This window comes from Neovison vison, chromosome 10, assembly GCF_020171115.1.
Source record: "Neovison vison isolate M4711 chromosome 10, ASM_NN_V1, whole genome shotgun sequence".
Taxonomy (NCBI): Eukaryota; Metazoa; Chordata; class Mammalia; order Carnivora; family Mustelidae; genus Neogale; species Neogale vison.
The window spans coordinates 38,329,120-38,349,396 of NC_058100.1; the positions used below are offsets into that span (position 1 = coordinate 38,329,120).

The 20,277-nt window shown below is 40.0% G+C and overlaps 1 protein-coding gene across 1 annotated transcript in view; it reads left to right on the top strand.

The window, feature by feature from the left end:
* WDR64 (WD repeat domain 64) overlaps window positions 1–7,056 on the top strand; it is a 115,036-nt gene extending 107,980 nt beyond the window's left edge. The window contains exons 24-26 of the mRNA XM_044267023.1: window positions 1,305–1,385; window positions 2,406–2,519; window positions 6,523–7,056. Coding sequence (XP_044122958.1) covers window positions 1,305–1,385; window positions 2,406–2,519; window positions 6,523–6,606 — 279 coding nt within the window. The 3' untranslated portion in view covers window positions 6,607–7,056. The remainder of the gene's footprint in view (window positions 1–1,304; window positions 1,386–2,405; window positions 2,520–6,522) is intronic.
* Window positions 7,057–20,277: the final 13,221 nt, after the last annotated feature.

Genomic DNA, 20,277 nt, shown 5'->3' on the forward strand with positions numbered 1-20,277 from the left:
AAACCAATAATATATTGTATGTTAATGTAAAATATACCTATATTAATGATCACTCCTATAAAAGTCAAAAAGAGGCAAAACTAAAAATATTGCTAAGTTCATAAAAGAAAAAAGTATACAAATAAAAGCAAGGCAATTAAAAATACAAAATTCAAGACAGTCATTACATTTAAGGGCAGATGAAAAGGACTGAGAACCCCAAAGATGACAGAATTGTTTCAACATGTAAAACAGAGCAGTGGATCCACGGGTGTTTGTTCTATCATTATTCTTTTACACTATCAACTTCATATTTGATTAATACTTACTTTTTTCCAAATGAAGCAATTTCCATAACCCCCACCTTTCTGTCCAGATGGCACTGGGCTGCTCCCAGAGGGCAGGAGCACAGGCGGGAGAGGGACCAGGATGTGGAGTGTGAGACTTAGGTTTAATCTTAGATAAATTATTGTATCTCTTTCCTCACTGGAAAGCCCTTCAAAGTGTTGTTGTGAGGATTAATTGAGAAAAAGGTACACCTGTTACATCCCAGATACTCAACAAATATTAATACCACATTCCCCAACAACCCCCATCTCTCCTGCTTTGTGTCTTCCAGCATATTCATTTACTGTGTTCTCTAGTCAACCAGAATATTTGTATACTTACTTTACTGCCTACCCACCAGAGTCCTAAGTTCTTTATGGCCAAAGACATAGGCATAGCACATAACAGATACAAAATTTTGTTGAATAGGATTGAAATAGTACATCCTAAAAATAAAGATTGGCATAGACTTTCAATATCCTCTTCCAATTTGAAAATAAGAAACAATCTTCTAAAGTGATTTAACTGAAGCATTAAATACATTTGGGGAAATCTGGAGCAAAGTTTTAAAGCTCTTAAAACAAGTGCCCCAAGGATCTCTTTCTCCTTTGGACACCTTTGTCTTCTCAAATTGTTGGTAAAATAGCAAAACTTTAATGCTAAAGTTGAGTAAAACACCTTTCTCTTAGGAATCTCTGATTTTTACCAGAATCTTGTTTTGCCCATTCATTTTCTTTTTCAATTGTATAAAATGTATTCATTTCCTTCTTTTTGACGTACGATTATCAGTAATAATAATACAACGATACTAAATCTTACATATGAGTAACACCACGCAATGTATGTTGTTTCATTTCATCTTCATAAGTAGCCAATAGAGGAAGAACTTGCCCAAGATCGTTCAGTTAATAAGCAGCAGAGTCAAGATTTGAACCCAGGAATTTTGCTGCTGATGGAGTGTGCCCTCTGCATTAAACATTCACTCCTGTGTTTTGCAGATTCGAAGACGTGCCTTAGAAGGATTCCTGACAGAAAACCGGGAGGCAGGGGTTGTTTTTGGTTCTCTGCCTATATACAGGGTGAGTTGGAGGTTTCGAGGACTGTGGTGGTTTAGAAAACAGTGGGGAATCTGACGTCTCATCCCTGACCCTGGGCTACCAAACAAGGCTGAAGAAAATCACATCTCCAAGGCAGCTGTTGCTCCTATGGGCATGCTGGGTCCGATCCCAAAGAAGTCTCTAGTTCTCTGTGTCCGTGGCCTTGATCCCTTGTCTCTGCCATTCCACATTGAACACCACAGGAAACTAGTTCAGACTCTATCCTGGTTCTTCATCACCTACGGCATAAAATTCAACCACTTTCAGTTCAGCCTGCAAACCTTCCATAATCTGGCTTCTGCCTTTACTGTCTAACCTCATTTTCTACCATTTTCCCCCATGTACCTCACACTGTAGCCAGGCCACACTACGGGCCTTTCCTGAAGCATCATTTCTCTTGCCTCTTCTGTGACTTTGCCTGTGCCGTCTCCCTACCCGAAATTTCTTCCTCCTTACTCACCCTTCCAGTTTCCACTCCAAATAATCTCTGTTAAATTAAAAAACTAATTCGATTGGGGCACCTGGGTAGCTCAGTGGGTTAAAGACTCTGCCTTCGGCTTGGGTCATGATCTCAGGGTCCTGGGATCGAGCCCCGCATCAGGCTCTCTGCTCGGTGGGGAGCCTGCATCCCTTTCTCTCTCTCTGCCTGCCTCTCTGCCTACTTGTGATCTCTGTCAAATTAATAAAAAAAAATTAAAAAAAAAAGAACTAATTTGACCAGGAATAATAAACTGAAGATGAAATCGTAATTAATTAATCTTAATTTATTTCTTAAAATGTTCTTTCTCCTTCCCAAGAGCGTGTTCATTATAACAGGAGCTAACACTTCAGCTGTAGGTGACGATAAGGACAAATTGTCAGGAAGGACTAATGGGCATCTGGGAAGGAGGGCATGTTTTAAAGCAATTGGAACTTTTTCCCCCTATTCTCCACCCCTGAACTCACATTATAGAAGTAATTGGCTGAATTATGTCCTACTAACTCTTTATTTATGGCTTCTAGGTACCAAGTCCCACCAGCCTGAGATTCCTTCCACTCATTGGTTCAGAAGCACAAAGGGAATCTGCAAACAGCATTCCAGGGAAAAAGAAGGGAGGTCACGTTCAACATGATAAAGTGAGTACCCAGAATTCCAGAGTGCATCCCCTTTCTGTCTGGATTGTTAATTAATTGCTTTGTTCCCAGAGACAAGCTGGGACTAAAATTAGCTCAGTTCATACCCTCGTCATGAATATTCCAGGATACATGCATTTTAGCTTAGTGAGATGGAAATCATGAGTTTGCTGATCGGAGAGAAAAATCGAATAGGATCTCCTAACCTGACAAGTGAAACGTCTCCAGAGGTCATTTAAGACTTGGACTCACGGCCTACTTTTAAAAGCTAGGCCATGTGACATCACATCTCTGCGGGCGGTTTGGCGTCCTTGTACCTGCAGGATAGAGCCATGATCTCAGTAAGATTCTGACTCACCGGCCAAGTCAAGTTTTTTCATGTATTAAGAAGTGTAGCTAACATACAATGCTTTAGAGTTTACGGAACATTCTTACAAGTGATTGTCTTCATTTTCACAATAATTGCAAAGGAAAAAACTGGGAAAAGATGCAGCCTAACCAGAGGGTAAGTGAGTTGCCAAGGATCCCACGAGAATGAAGTGGTAAGCTGAGGTGGACCGTGACTCTCGATTTCCCGCTCATCCTATTAAACCGTGCAGCCTAGAAAGTTCGATGCTGTCACTCTTCTACTCGTTCTAGGAAGCTGGTATGGGCCCAGCCAAACCTGCAGCCATTCATCCCATCGTTAAAATAGATCAAACCTTAACAGGAGAAGATCTAATATACGGTACTTTTTAGAATCCTCTGTCCCATGAAATCAGTTCTTAAGGCCTGTGCCTAACAGAAAAACAGATAACAATCACAGCTACCACAACAAAAAGCTGCTTTATTTAATTATATAGAAAACTGGACCGTCATTCTGTCCTCAAGAACATAATGAGAGTTTGAATGATTCTTCTTAATCCTCAACTCTACTAAGAATTTTTGGCAAAAGAACTGTTTTCTATAAAATAATACAATTTATTTTTAATTGTTTTGAGTGATGAATGAAACACAGTGGTATAAATATTGCAAAACTAACAGATTGTCAAAAAAGTGTTTTGGGTTTTCTTTCTTTCTTTCTTTCTTTTTTTGCCTATATTTGTTTTGCCTCATTGGGTATTAAGTATACTTTACATTCTCTAAGTACAAACCACGTGACAGAAAGAAGATGGCCAGGTATGTCTTAAATGCCAGGGGGAAGACAAAAATGGAATTAAAAATGAATCGTGGTTAATGTACATAATGAACAATGTACACTGAGATAATCAGGAATTGATTGCAGTATGATCAGTTTTATCAAAGCATGAAATATAATAAATTATTTGCCCAAAAGCAAAGGAATTTTTTATAGAGCTGTTGTTTTAATAGACGCTTAAAACTCTGGGAGCTCATTAACCACACAAAAGGGCAAAGGAAGTAGACATCTCCATTTGCTGATGGAAAAGGGACCACAAAACCATAATTGAAAATTCTCCTTCTAGTTTAATGAAGAGTTAAATGTAGTCAGGGATTAAAATCTCTCCATTAAAATGCTTCCAAAATAAAAACTAGGTCATATTCAGGAAAATTATTCACCTCAAAAGATTAACAGTAAATTCTGGAAACTGGCATAGATTAAAGGACCACTGTGTTGACTGTCAGCAAGTGTAGGAACCCGTCCAGCCTAAGTGGGGAAATCGTGGGGGAAGCCAAATCCAGAAATATACACTAAATGCCGATTTTCATGAAAAGCACCTTCAGGAACCTGGGCATAAATTTACCTCAGAAAGTTTAGTGTTCAAATTCTAATTCTGTGAAGCACACATGTACAGAATACCTTGAAATCCCTACTATGTGCCTTACACTGTGCTAGGCACCAAAAAGCCTTTCATAAATCAAGGCGCTCACAGTACAGAGGAGAGAAAGATCTCTGAGCAAGGAGTCCCAAAACAGGTCACTTAATGTCTTTGACATTATTTTTAAATAATAGAAATGCTGATTCCAACCGTTAATGTCTTTAAGGCGTTTGTGAATCGCTTTAGAATTAAACAAGTTACAAGATATTAACCATAGTACAAGACAATATACATACAGTTGACCCTTGGACAACACAGGTTTAAACTGCAAGGATCCCCTTATATACAGATTTTTTCAAGAAATATAGTACAGTTCTTAAGTGTATTTTCCTGATGATTTTCTGAATAACATTTTCCTTTCTCCAGCTTACTTTATTGTAAGAATATGGCATCCGTACTAATCAACTGTGCATTACTGGTAAGGCTTTCAGTCAGCAGTAGGCTGTTGGTAGTGAAGTATGGGGGAGTCAAAAGTGATACATGGCCGTCTTGCTGTATGGGTCATTGCTTAAGGGTCAACTGTAGTTCCATTTCAGTTTACACGTGGGAAGAGAATGGGAGAACATGAACTTTGTGACATGCTCCATTTACAAAACTGTGAGAACATATCCAATAATAGAAAAATGGTTACATGGAAGGTGGTATACAGGATAGCATATTCTAGTTTTTTGAAGAGTAACAGAAAAACTCACAATTTTATTTCGGGTGCAAGGGGATATAAACTGTAACATTGATATTGCTGGTGAAAATGGCTAACATTTGTTTTTAAATTAGTGTCACAGCTACAAAACCAAGCATTCCATATGTACTCTTTCAATCGGTCTTCATAATGTGGAGGTAGTTATGATTGCCTCCCCATTTTATATTCAAGAACACTGAAGCATAAAAGATAAGTAATTTAAAATCCCCAGAGAAGGAACTCACAGAGCTGGGATCTAAGCACACCAGGTTGACTTCAGAGCCCGGACAGAGTCTACAAATAACACTGAAGGACTCTCCCTTCCCACCACTCTCTGTCCCCCGACCCAGGTTCATTTTTCTTCATCTCTCCTGTCACTACCTGTCATTATATTCTAGAAAAGCTCATTTATTTGTAATGCTTCTTTCCCACTAGAATGTAAGATTCACCAAGGCAGGTACTTTGACTTATTCTCGGCTGGAATTCCAGCGTTTAGACTGACAAAGAGATGACACACGTTCAAAACATCTGCTGAATGGAAGAAGGAAGGACACCAAAGGGGAGGAGGTGCGGGAGGAGGTGCGGGAGGAGGTGCGGGAGGAGGTGCGGGAGGAGGGGCGGGAGGAGGTGCGGGAGGAGGGGCGGGAGGAGGTGCGGGAGGAGGGGCGGGAGGAGGGGCGGGAGGAGGGGCGGGAGGAGGGGCGGGAGAATGAGCACAGAGAACCGAACGGAGAGACCTTTTGTGTGCTTGGGAAATTGCATCGGTTGGTGGCAGACTGATATGGGGAGCTGAGTTTCCCACCTTGTGTCTCAGAGGGAAAGAGCGGTCAGGTTACCTGTAAGTGTTCAAGCCAAAGAGAACTTTAAGTGGTGGAATTTGGACCTTGGGGCTCATTCTTTTTCTTTACCTTGAACTCTCTGTATTTCCTCTCCCCTTTTTCATCTTTTCTTCTTCCCCATAATAGGCCATAAAATCAAATTGATGTATGCTATAAATACTAGTTGAATATTATGGACAAAATTTCTGAATTTTTAGACTAAAGGAGTTTAACTTTTTATAGTTCTGTGGTCCAAAAATAACCAATTCAAAACTCATTTTCAGGTCTCATTTGTGGGATGACCAACATTATCAGCATTATCTTAATTTTATTTTCCTATAAGTCAATGGATTCTGAAGATATTAACATAAAACATCTCTGTGCCTTATAACAACCTAGCAAACTTCTCTAATTTGCTTTGTTTTAACCAAACCTGTATAGACTGGGCAGTTGAGTCCCAGCATGGATAACTGCCCAGTCAAGTAGGTTGTCTAAAGCTTCTGCTCTTCTATCACATCCTTCTGGAACTCCACATTTTTATCCTGGGACACACAGGATAGTTAAGTAAATAATTGATACTTTCTTACTCAGAAGATTAAAATCCTTACAAAAATTGTGGTGCAACTTGACCCTGAAAAATTGTATTGGTCATATAATGCCAGTTACTAACCGTCATGCCCTTTATTTCACAGGTATCACGGAGGAAAAGCCTGAAAAGACATTTAGTCCCACAAATAAATCTGGCTTCTTCCTTCTTCCCATCCATCCCCAAGTGAAGAGAGGAAAATTGGAAGTGGCTGCTGTGTCCAGAGCTGCACGAAGAATGGCAAGATCTGAATGACACTCCAGGCTTTATTTCAGGATGAACGTGAGGGTCCACCAGACGCTGTCACCCAGAGCTCTGTCCTCGTGCCGTCCTATCCGTGGAGAAGGTTACTCGAGGAACTCAGCTCTGAACAAGCAAGCCGCAAGCAGCCAGGTGTGCAGTTTCTTTCCTACATGGAAATCCACTTAACAGATAAGCAATGTTTCTTGTTTACTATCAGTAAAATGACACACAGGGAGACAAAATCAATAGCCAAAATCAATAGGTCTAAAATTATACGGTTATCAATGGCCAGCTTTTTGCCTCCCCTGTCCCCAACCCTTGCTCACCCTAATTCATCACCAGAATTCTTATCCAAATATGTGCAGTGAAGAGGCCAGATGCTATGCATTATGCAAAGAAAATTATTAAAAAGAAAAATGTGCCAAGCAAGCCTCTAGCGTTTTGTCTTCTTCATTTAGGGAAATGTCATGTGCAAGAAAATGTTCAGGGTTCCTTAGATAAAGTTAGAAGTTATTTACATATCCTCTAGGAATGACTCCAGATAAAAAGAATTTGAATGGTTTTATTAGCTTTCTTTTATTAAATCTTTTATTAATTGATTTCAGTGATTTGGCCAAATGAGTCATTATACCAATGGGTATTCATGTATTTTTACTTTTTTTTTTTGTATTTTTGTATTTGTATGAAAGCATCTAAATTTGATCAACAAAAAGTGAGCTTTTTGAAAGATGGATTAATTGATCTGAGAGAAAGAGAATAAGTTAAGTGGAGGGGGGCAGAGGGAGAGACTCTTCAAGCAGACTCCCTGCTGAGCTCCACGCCGGGGGCAGGACTCCATCTCGCCATCCTGAGATTATGACCTGAGGGAAACTAAAAGTAAGATGCTTAACAGACTGAGCCACCAGGTGCCCCAATAAATGAGATTTTTTAATAAGTCAAAGGCATGAGGAAAGTATCAGAATTGAAGCCTGCAGATTCACTGACCCAAGCCTCTTTGGGAAATGATTCAAATGATGAAAGTGATTCCCATGTCAAGGGTTATATTCACCCAAAGCACCAGGACTCGGTAAGAAAAAACAGGGGTCTCTTAGTGTTTGACTCTGAGTCGCTAGAGTCAGAGTCTATAGAACTCTTTCCATTCTGAAAGGGTTCTATAATTCTTCAAATCCCAACAACTTTGGAAAAATAATTTTTTTATTCACATAAACTTCATTTACATGTATTTTTACTTTTTTTCTAGGCAGGTGCTAATTTTTGGTGCTTGTAGGAACATGATCATTTCTCCTACTTATTTTCTTTTTCTTTTAACTTTCTACTCATGTATTTTTTTTTAAGATTTTATTTATTTATTTATTTGACAGAGAGAGAGAGACAGGGAACACAAGCAAGAAATATTTCAACATTTCTGCATGTTATCTAATAAGTGATTTCATTTTAGTATGTTGCTGAAATGGCACTATAATTATAACAATATAATTTTTATGACACGTTAATTTAAAAATTTTATCTTACTTTTCATTTATCCAATAATGGGCTAAGTTAATCATTTAAGAAAAGGTTACACTTGTAAATAAATTAAGAATAGTTCATTACACCATGTTTGGTGTGGAATGTTTAAAATGTTTACTAAAATATAGGTAATGATTTCTGCTTCCCGTAATGGTAGACAAGGTAATTTGGGCCAATCACTCCCACTGAGGTTGGACAAGATAAGACAAGACTAGAAAAACATGGACAAGATATAAAAAGAAAACATGGACAAGATATGAAGGCATCCGAATGCAAATAAGGTGGTGAAGCATGAACATGCCAGGTGCCCCAGGGAGACTGAGGCTTGGATAGGTGAGCCCAGCTTTTGAGGACAATTTTCCCACATGCAAGCATGTGCTGATTCCAGAAGGGAAGAGTAGGAAGCTGAGAAGCTGAAGTGGTAATTAGGGCCAAGAGGACAGGGAATGGAATCCAGGCCTCATTGAGGGGTAAAGCCCGGTCAGTTCGGTTGAGGCCCCAAAGAACTACATCCTAGAAATATGGGTGACACAAAGATAGGCACATCTTTACTGAGGACTACAGTTCACTGTCCAACGATTCCAGTTCCTGAAATTGGACTAAGATAGTCCTAATTTGGTAGATCCCTCAGGAGCCTGCAGAAGCAAGGGTAAAATACTGTGGGAAAAGGTGACATCATTTCATGCCTTCAATTATATCTTCATTATTCCAATTATATGTCTGACACACTATGAAAAAATGACTAGTTACACAAGACAAAACAAGAAGGAGAACTGACAGAAAAAGCAGGTAATAGAAACAAGCACACTGTATTATTTTTTAATTTTTTTTTTAAGATTTTATCTTTTATTTGACAGAGAGAGATCACAAGTAGGCAGAGAAGAAGGCAGAGAGAGAGGAGGAAGCAGGCTCCCTGCTGAGCAGAGAGCCCGATGCGGGACTCCATCCCAGGACCCTGGGATCATGACCCGAGCTGAAGGCAGAGGCTTAACCCACTGAGCCACCCATTTTAAAGCCACTTTAAAATAATTGTGCTTGCTCTATTGGAGATAGAACACAAGATTTAGAATTTCAGCAGAGAATTAGAATTTGTTGATAAAAATCAAATTGAAAATTCTAGACCCCCAAAATAGTTACCAATATTAAAAATTCAGTCAAAGGTTATAATGACAAAATAGGTCAACTGAAGAGAACATCAGTGAGCTGAAAAATAGGTGGTAGGTATATAGATATTTGTTATGAATTCTTTTAAATTCTCTGAAAATTTTCAAAAAATTTTTAAAGATTTTATTTATTTTCAGAGAGAGCACACATAAGCAGGGGGAGGGAGAAGTAGCCTCCCTGCTGAGCAAGGAGCCCAGATGGGCCCCTCGATCCCAGGACCCTGTGATTGTGACCTAAGCCAAAACACTTAACTGACTGAGCCACCTAGGTACGCCTGAATGTGGCTTAAAACAATATTTAAAACAACTATTGAGGGGCACCTGGATGGCTCAGTGGGTTAAGCCTCTGCCTTCAGCTCAGGTCATGATTTCGGTATCCTGGGATCCAGCTCTCAGCTCAGCAGGGAGCCTGCTTCCTCCTCTCTCTCTGCCTGCCTCTCTGCCTACTTGTGATCTCTCTCTGTCAAATAAATAAATAAAACCTTAAAAAAAAAATAAAACAACTACTGAGTGGCTTAAAACAACTATTTTTATCTGCTCATTATTCTGTGGGTCAGTCATTTGGGCTGGACCCAGTTGAGAACTTCGGATCTCCTGGCTGGTGTCAGTCACTGCCAGGGAGTGGCTGGATGGTCTAAGATGGCCTCCTCACACATCTCATGGTGAACCTCTCTCTCTATGTGGTCTCTCATTCCTGCTGAAGCTAGGCCAGAATTCTTCACCAGATAGTCTTAGGGTTTCAAGAGGATGAGAACAAAAGCTACAAGACCTCTGGAAGCCTAGGTTGAAGATTCACAGAATGTCATTTCTGCTGCTTTTTACTAGCCAAATTCAGTTACAAGGCAAACCCAATTCCAGTGAAGGAGGGGGGTGGTGGTGATGAAGAAATACTACAAAGGGGCATGCGTACAAAAGTGGGAAAAATTTGTGCCTATAATTTTTGTGAGCTACTGCACCCACCAAATTGATCTTTAAATGTAATACCATCTTAATCCAAGTCTCTGCATTTAAATTAAAAATTTTTAAATTGACAAGCTCTTCAAAATTTTAATTAAGAATATAGAGAGTCCAAAATGATATTAAAAAGGTCAAGAATAATTAATACTGTAAAGAATAATTCCTCTTGAAAGATCAGAGTACAGAATTGCTTGACTATATATCAAGACTTATTATAAAGCTATAGTAATTAAGACTGAGTGGTATTGGCACAAGAATAGACGAATAGATTGGAGGAAAGGGCACAGAAAGCAACCCTCACCTATCTAGACATTTGATTTATGTCATAGACCACACAGTATTTACATGTCTTTTCAATAAATGATCCTGGGAGACTTAGGATAATTAGAATATTGAAAAACATATGAGAAATGAACTCTACTTCATGCTATGCATAGAAATCAGTATCATGTGATAATCCTAAGAATGAAAAGCAAAATATAAAGTGACTTTAAAATTAAATGAAGGATAATTTGTTTATGAGCTGGGAATAGGGAAACCTTTTTTTTCTTTTTTTAACTAGGCTCCATGCCCAGACAGGAGCCCAGCATGGCTCTTGAACCCATGACCCTGAGATCAAGACCTGAGCTGAGATCAAGAGTTGGAAGCCTAACTGACAGAGCCACCCAGATGTCCCAATAATTCTTAAATAGTACACAAAAAAGTACCTAAATACAAAGAAAAAGTTTGGCAAATTGACCTATATTAAAATTTACAATTCCTGTTCACCAAAAACACTTTCTTTAAAATTTTTATTTTATTTGAGAGAGAGAGAGAGCCCAAGAAGGGGGAGGAGCAGAGGAAGAGGGAGAAGCAGAGTCCCCACCTAGAAGGGAGCCCGATGCAGGGCTCGATCCCAGGATCCCAGGACCATGACCCGAGCCAAAAAGGCAGACACCCAACAGACTGAGCCACCCAGATGCCCCTCACCAAACACACTTTTAAGACAGTAAAACAGCAAGCCACAGAATGGCTGAGATTAGTATCACGTATAAGAAAAGACTTTCATCAAGAATATATGAAGAACACCAACAAATCAATAACAAAAATACAGATACTCCAGTAGAATAGGCAAGAGACACAAGCTGACATTTCATAAAAGAGGATATCCAGATAGTCAATACATGTGTGAAACGATACTTGATCTCCCTAGTAATTAAGGTAATGCTACCAAAACCACCTTAGATATCTCTATGTAAACCCCAGAATGGCAAAAATTAAAAGAACTAACAATGCCAAGTATCGGCAAAGATAGACAACATCAAGAACTCTTACATACTTCTAGTGGAAGAAGTGGAAGTCTAAATTGGTTCAGTCACTTTGGAAAACAACTTGGTATCTATTATCGTTGAACAAATGCACATTCCATGACTCAGAAATTCTATTCCCGGTTCTATATTCCCCACAGAAATATGTGTGCAAGAACCCTGACATGTAAATGAGTGTCCAAAGCCCTGTTACTTACAATATCCCCATACTGGAAATAATCCAAATGTTTTTCATGGTGGAATGGATAAATAAATTTTTCATACATATTCATATAATAAAACATAATAAAAATGAATAAACTATAGCTATACACCAAACAGGGATCAATCTCACAAATAATAATGTTGAGCAGGAGCCACACACAAATTTACATAAGGTATAGGATTCCACTTGAATAAATCTAAAGACCAAAAACAAGGAAGAATATAATGTTTTAGGTATGAATTATAGTTTGTAAATTAAAAAGAAAAAAAAAGAAATGCAAGGAAGTGACTGCTATAAGAATCAGGATTGTTGGTTACCTTTTAGGAAGAGGGAAAGTGTAGTTATCGGGAGGGTATGGAAGGAAGTTGTATTGGGTCAACTTAGCTTATAACATACACACACACACACACACACACACATATATATATTTTTTAATACACAAAATGTGGTTCAGAGTACCAGGTATGGTTGCATTTAGTTCATATTGCCCCTGACTTTCTGGTTCACCTTGGTCCTACTGACAGAGGTACACATGGGGCAGTCCTGCACTCCTACCATGACCCCAAACCTCCTTCAGCTTCTCCAGCTCCTGGGCCAGACTGTCTGCTTTGCTGACTTCAGAACCAGAGGCAACAGTTGTATATAAACTGTTTACCCAGCATCTACAGTTGTATAAAGATAAATCCTATATTCTAGAGCAAACTTCATCATTTTCTGTAATGGAACCTCGATTGATTCCATAAGTGTTGGAGGCCACGGCACGGCTGGAATCGAGGACCAAACCAGGCCCTGACTTGTGTCTCCTTCAAAGTCCAGACACCTTGACAAGGTTAAGGATGGGAAGGTTGAGTAACACTGAGAAAGGGTCTGTGCTCTGTGTTGTGCTACGTGACTTCCCACACACTCTCCTGCAGCAGGGAACCATGTGGCCAGAGTCCCGAGTTCTTAGTTAATCCTTGGTGTTCTGTACCTGGCATGATCCACTCCCTGGTGGATTGTCTTGCTAATAGCGTTAGCGGAAACTACCTGGGCTCACGAGGTTTGCTTGTAGTTAATGTAAACTTGTTATAGGAATTTGCGGTCATCTGACTAGGTACTGATGTAATGCTCCTCCTATTCTGGTTTGCCTTATAAATTCTTGTAAGACGTGGAATAAATTTGGACATCCTCTTCAGTGTCCCTCCTGCCCCCATCTCTTTGTCTCTTAAGTTTTTTCATCATCCTCTTAGCCCCCACGACTATCCTGGTCAATTTGTCACTCTGGCCGCGACACATAAGATCATGAGAGAGGCTTCCTGGGTGCTGGAAACATTTTATTTTTTGACTTGTGGTGATAATGTGAGCTTTCCATCTATCTTTAGACCAATTTTCTATAGTTAATGCTATATTTCACAAGAAAAGTTTAAAAAATAATTAAGTTACATATTATAGCCAAAATAGACCAAAACTGCTGTCAGGACTTGTTTAGAATTATTGCACTTACACATTTAAAAAATGGTTTCTTTTAATAATTGTTGTCTCATTTCTAAATAATGAGATATGAGAAAAGGGCTTGGGATGCTAATTACAGGTTCTTCTCTGAAAATAACACATTATCATAGGTGTGTATGGTCTTCTTTCTAACAAGAAGGAAGCCAAAATATAAACACCACTGAGTTTTTCCTCCTTTAATTCTACTTTGAAATGCTAGAGACATATTGGTGTGCTATTTAAGAATGTTGATAAATGGATGTAATATGTGAATTTAGTTATGACCTTGAGGACATTTACTGAATTGAATGTTATTGTCCTCATTGCCTCATTGTATTTCAACATCGACATTTGTTATAATTCCTGCCTTCAACCGATATCCATTATGAGTATAAATTCAACAAAATATGAAAATGTTAAAAGCTTATGAGATCCTTGCCAAACCAGTGTGACCTCCACAAAACATTACATGTCTATACTATATATACTCAGAAGCTCTTAAATCATCCTATTTTAAAGAAGAGAACTATATAAAGTATTAAACTGTTAACTTTTAAAAATAGGAAACTGAGGGGGCCTGGGTGATTCAGTCGGTTGAGCACCTGACTCTTGGTTTTGGCTCAGGTAACCATCTTGGGGTGGTGAGACAGAGCCCCACATCGGGCTCCCCACTCAGCATAGAGTCTGCTTGAGATTCTCTCTCCCTCTCTCCCTCTGTCCCTCCCACTTTTGTACTCTCTCAAATAAATAAATCTTTTTTAAAAATGGAAATTGAAATATAAAGTATCATTACTTTAATGATAGAACTCTCCAAGACACCATTCACAACTCATGGGCATTCATTAACAACTTGAGAAATCCCACACGGTCAGATCTAGCCCCAAACTAAATATTCAGTCTTACCTACATGCTAAATTTTAGGCAATCCAGGCTACTCACCACTTCCCAGTGGGCTCTAAACTTTCCCTTATTTTCCTTTTCTCTTGCTCCTGGCCACCAAATATCTCCAGTTATCAAAACAGTACCATATTTCAAAGCTTGGGTAATTTTACCTCCTCCATAAATCCTTTCCCTGTGTGCTTAACCTCATCGGAAATGATATCTCTTCTCTCTGGCTTGCATAGAACTTTTCCCCACTGAATCTGCCTTGTAGTGTTAAACACATTCTACTTTGAATTCATTAATTTCCAGAGATTCATTTATTTCCAGAGTTTCATGATTTGGTAGAGTTCTTCTGAGAGAGGGAGGTTTGGGAATCAGGAGCTTTAGTGCTAAGCACACCAGTAAGTGTTGAGAAGGTCAACCAGAGAAACTTCATAAGATGAAAAGACAAGGGAACTAAAGACAGAACTCCAAGGAATATCAGTATTTTTTTTTTTTTAGAGATTTTATTTATTTGTTTAACAGAGAGAGATCACAAGTAGGCACAGAGGCAGGCAGATGGCAGGGGAAAAGCAGGCTGTCCGCTGAGCAGAAAGCCTGATGTGGGATTCGATCCCAAAGCCCTGAGATCATGACCTAAGCCCAAGGCAGAAGCTTAACCCACTGAGCCACACAGGCACCCAGGAATACCAGTATTAAGAGGCAAATAAAGACTTACTTAGAGACGAAGAGTCAGAGGAGAGTCAGAAGAGAATTGAACACACAGAAGCCAAGTCTTTCAAGGGAGAAGTTATCAATGGTGTGAAATTTGGCAATGACTTCAAGGAAAATGATGGGAAGGAAGCCCTTTGTGTTAGCTGGTGATGTTTTTACTCAGCTTCCTTGTGGTTCTGAGATTTTTGAAATATCTAGTCTGTATCAGTCTTCCAAAAACAATATATTTTTGGCTGTGAAAGTAGGGTGGCCAGAAGAGAAAAACTGAAGGCATCTGTGAAGATATCTGATCTGTGATCAGTGGTATCTGTGATATTTGTTGAAGAAAATTTGCCTTAGACCAGAGGCAGTACTTATCTTTTGCTGTGATGGGAAACAATGAGTAGATACAGAGATGAAATAGTAGGCTCATGGAAGAAAAGTTAAGGGAGTTCCTGCCAATTTATCTCAACTTTCCCTAAGAATAATGATTAAAAACTAACATACATTTAATATTTATTATCTATCAGTCCCATGTTAAGCGTTAGACATAGATTTTCTCATTGACTTCTTGTAATACAATAATGCTATTAGTATCTAAATTTACATAGAAGTAACATACAGATTCTAAGGGATACAATGCACCCCAATATTTACAGCATTATCAACAATAACCAAACTATGGAGAGAGCCCAAATGTCCATCGACTGACGAATGGATAAAGAAGATGTGGTATATATACACACATATATATCCTACGGAATATTACTGAGCCATTAAAAAGAACGAAGTCTTGGCATTTGCAATGACGTGGCTGGAGCTCGAGTATATTATGCTGAGCGAAGCAAGTCAGTCAGAGAAAGACCACTAGCGTATGACCCCTCACTCATGTGGCATTTAAGAAAGAAAACAGATGACCATATGGGGAGGAGGAGAGGGGAAAAGAAGGGAAGAGACAAATACGCTGTAAGAGACTCGAGGATAGAGAACAAACTTAGGGTTGATGGAGGGCTAGATGGGTGATGGGTATTAAGGAAGGCACCTGCTATGATGAGCACTGTAAGTGACGAATCCCTGAATTCTACTTCAGAAATCAATATTGCACAGTATGTTTATTCCCTAAAATTTAAATTAAAATAAATATATTTTTAAAGTAAATTTATGTAGGAGAACACAGGGACTTAGAGAAATTAATTTGCCCAAAGTCACGTCTTCAGAAATGGAGAAGAATCAAATTTTGATTCCCAGGCCCAACTCATTAGCCAATCAGAACCAGTAGTGAAACTGAAGCAGGGGCTTTAGTGGGTGGTTGAAAAGGAATAAGGAAACTTGGATATTGATGAAGAACGGAAGAGCATGCCAGGTAGCATTGAAGGTATAACTGAGTTGTTCAAAATATGAAATGGTAATGGTTCCAAACTACAGAATCATGGGATCTTCTCTAAAGCTCTTGCAGAGATGGGAAGCTCTGTGGTCTGACGGGGGATTTAGAGAATGAACACAAAGGAAGGACAAGGGTCAAACGATTTGGTGAAATGGCAAGGTGGTATTTTATGGTGACCCATGGTATGGAGGCTGGTCAAGAAGTTGGTGAAGCTAGCAGAGTACCGATAACCCAAGGAACGTTTGTGGCCACGGACCACTTAATACTTTCAAAGCATATTGAAAAGTAGGAGTGACTAAGTTCATTGTAGTTTGTGGTCTGGTCAGAGTAGGTTAATGAAATTTTAGATTATAGAAGCGGAACAAATCCAGATGCTGAAGTCTAGTGAATGACCATAGGGAAAGACAACTGGAAGAAAGTGGAGGTCAAGTTCATTAAACCTGAGATCAGGAAATTCAAACATTGTGCATTAAATACATTTTGAAGATATAAAAGACACCCAGGAAGATGGTGGAACTGAATTTGAATGAAAAGAGCTTGAGCCAGAAGTTCATTTTGCATGAAGGTAAAGGAAGAATGATTTTGAAAAAGAAAAGTGGGGGGAGGCTAGAATGTGTCCTTGTCACCATCTGACCTTGGGCTGTACTAAGAGAATGGAGTCGTTTGCATCTGAATGGAGAAGCCGGCAAGCCTGGTGAAAAGGACTAGCAAGTAGGGCAGGAGTATGGGGACAAGCCAGGAGAGAGGAAGCCCAAAATAGAACTAGGATAAAGGATAAATGAGAATAGGTGACTGGAACGCCGGGATTTTGGGGGTGAAGGTCAGCAGGAATGAGACATAAGTCCCGAGTCTGGTCAGTCTCGGGATTCACACTGTAATACCTGTATGAAGATAATTCCATGATAGCTACGTTTGGGGCAAGGCAAAAATTGTAGCTCTCGATGAACTTCCAATTTCTCTAAATTTTTGATAGAGGAAACCGGAGTAGTGAGAACCATGTTTCACATTATGCATCTTTTCTTCGGATCTGGAGCAAATTCTACCCTTCTTTTCACCTTTCTGAATCTTAGCCACCCTTAAGACCTACACAACAACCAGCTCTCCCCGAAGTCTGTCTGTCTTCCTTGAACGAGGAACTCCTGTCCTGTTTTCTATCATTCTTACACGTCAGCCTCAATTACTCGCAATACCAACCTCACATTTCAGTAGTTATGGCCTCTTGGGACAATGAGATGGCTTTTTCAATGAAACACATAGAGGAATGTGACAACCAAAGATCTTATAAATTTATGCCCAACCAGACACCATGGGAGTGAAGGCAGGGACCCAATTCCAGAATTCCGAACAAAGCTGACCTAAGAATGAGGCGAGGTCCTCCCCGCACCTTGCCACTGCAAACTTTGCCCATTATCTAAAGATAAAATTATCCTCAGTCTCCTCCTTGGTGACTCCCGAATCATCATGTCACCCATTTCAAGATTCCAACAGGACCTGCTTCAGAGGGTTTGTGAGGGTTAAAGGGATTAATATTCGGGAAAGGCTCAGAGCCCCACCCACAGGAAGCATTATTTAAATGTTTTCTATTATTGTTATTCTTACTATTGCTTTTTGTTATTATCACTATAATGCTCTCTCCCATCATTGGTTAGAAAAATGTAAAAACTGTATAGATCCTGCAAATAAAGGAGGAAAGCTATTTTCATGGACTCACTAGGGGAGCTTTCATAATATAAAACTGGAGGAGGGGGGGAAGAGTGGGAGAGACAGAACAATTCCCCCCAAGTGTGTCCACATTCTGATCCCCAGAATCTGTGACTATGTCACCTTCATGGCAAAAGGGACTTTGCAGACATGGTTAAAGATTCTAGAATGGGGAGTTTATCCTGGATTATCTAGATGAGCACAGAGTAACCATGAAAGTCCTTACACAAAGGAGGCAAGAGGGTCAAAGTCAAATGAGATTTGATAACAAAAGCAGAGGTTGGAACGAAGTGCTTTGGAGATGGAAGCCCAGGAAGGCAGGCTGCTTCTGAAGCTGGAAAAAGGCTTGAAAACAGACTCTCCCTGAAGCTTCTAGAACACAGTCCTGCTGACACCTTTGATGTTAGCCTTGTGAGATCCACCTCAGGACTTTGAGCTGCAGAACAGTAAGTTAATGAATTTGTGTTGTTTTAAACCATTACAGCAGCAGAAAACAAGTCAATGAGGGAAAGGGGTTAAGAGTGAACATTTCAATCTGCTCGAGGGACCCAGGCCTTGTTCTAGCTGTCATTGGCTTGGTCTTGGCTTCACCTCCCCGAAGACTTCCCCTCACCTGCAGCCAGAGCTGAGAAGTACTAAACTGGGAAATGGAGGACAAGGGGAAGGTTTCTGAGACTAAAGGAAGTGACTTTATCACAGAGGCACCATCTAATGGCACCATGCAAGGTTACAGAATAAGGGCTAGGACGCTCCGATGTGGGACAAAATGAGAAAGAAATATGGACCTGAGCAGATCCAGATGCTGGGTTTTCCACAGAGGGTCCAAGAGTCTACCAACTCCCATTGAAGCCTGCCTCAGCTCTATGCCAATCGCTATTATTTAATTAATTTATGCATGTGTGTTTCGGTGGCTTTGTTCGTTCGCTTGTTTTCAGCCAAACTCAACTGCAAACTTTCTGAGATTAGGGAAGTTTTGTACTTTTTAAAATCCAATTGAAATGGATCCTTGGACTCATTCATTGTGGAAGATACAATCTTGGCCATAAAATTCTGGCTATCTTTGCTCCGTAATATCTTGAAACTCCATCTGCTCTCCAATTCAGCTCGGTTTTGATGCTGCGTGTGGCCAGGATATTTTGGGCAATGTCTTACCGCATTTTAGGATGACATAATTAGATTTATTTCAGTCTAGCAGATTTTACTCCCACCGAGCTGGGAACACCTCATAATAATTACCAATGTGATCATAATCACCAAGGGCAATTTTTACATGGGGAAAAAAAATAAGTCTAAAATATATATACCCGAGTATCAAAAAACAGGGTTGTATACCTTAGCCACCATATCGGGTGTAATAGGAAAATATTTTCCTCTCAAGACGCTTCACTTCCTTCAGGTCTCTGCTCAAATGTCACCTTTAAAAAGTCCTTTTCGGAGGATTCTCATTTGCCGCGGCACCTTCCCTCCTTGCATCCTCCCCTCTGCTCTGGCTGTCTGTCTTTCTTACTGTTCTCTATAGCCCTTAATACCCCATTGATAATATCCATTTGCTTGTTTTTTAAGTATCTGTTACTCCTCCCCCTCCAACAATAGGGACTCTGGTAACATAACTTACTGTGTCCCCAAGCTCTAGAACAGTGCCGGCCTAGAGCAGGTCCCCTGTAAGAACTTGTTGAATGTAGTGCAGAAAGCTTTGGGCTTGGAATCAGGAGGTCACTGTTCTGAGTGCAGCTTGTGGGGATGCCTGGGTGGCTCAGTCGGTTAAGCAACTGCCTTCCGCTCAGGTCATGATCCCAGAGTCCTGGGATCCAGCCCTGCCTTGGGCTCCCTGCTTCTCCCTCTCCTGCCCCTCCCCACAGCTGGTGATCTCTCTCTCTCTGTCAAATAAAGAAATAAAATCTTAAAAAAAAAAAAAAAAAAAGGTCCAATTTGTGCCACTGCACAAGCTGTGTGACATCAGATAAATTAACCTCCTCGATCCTAGATGGTCTTCACTGCAAAATAAGAGCATTTGCTGTCCTGCTTACCTCTCCGTGTCTTAAGAACTATTGAATGATGCACAGACCTCCTGTGCTTACTGTGCCTGGTGCTGGGGGGCCTCCCAGCAAGAGTCCACCCCTCCATATATGTGAAAGGCAATTCAAATACATGTTTTGTCCCTCGTATCCTATCATTCTCTTTGAAAGCTGCCTACTCGGGTTACTTTATTTGTCGGTTCATTGAATTGATTGTACCAAATGGTGCTGTGGCTGTCTTGGACCGAAATGGAGGGACGCTGTGTTAAATAGCCAAATGGAAGTCTCTGTTGTACTCATCACCGCCACACAGAGATGACACCAGCATCCCC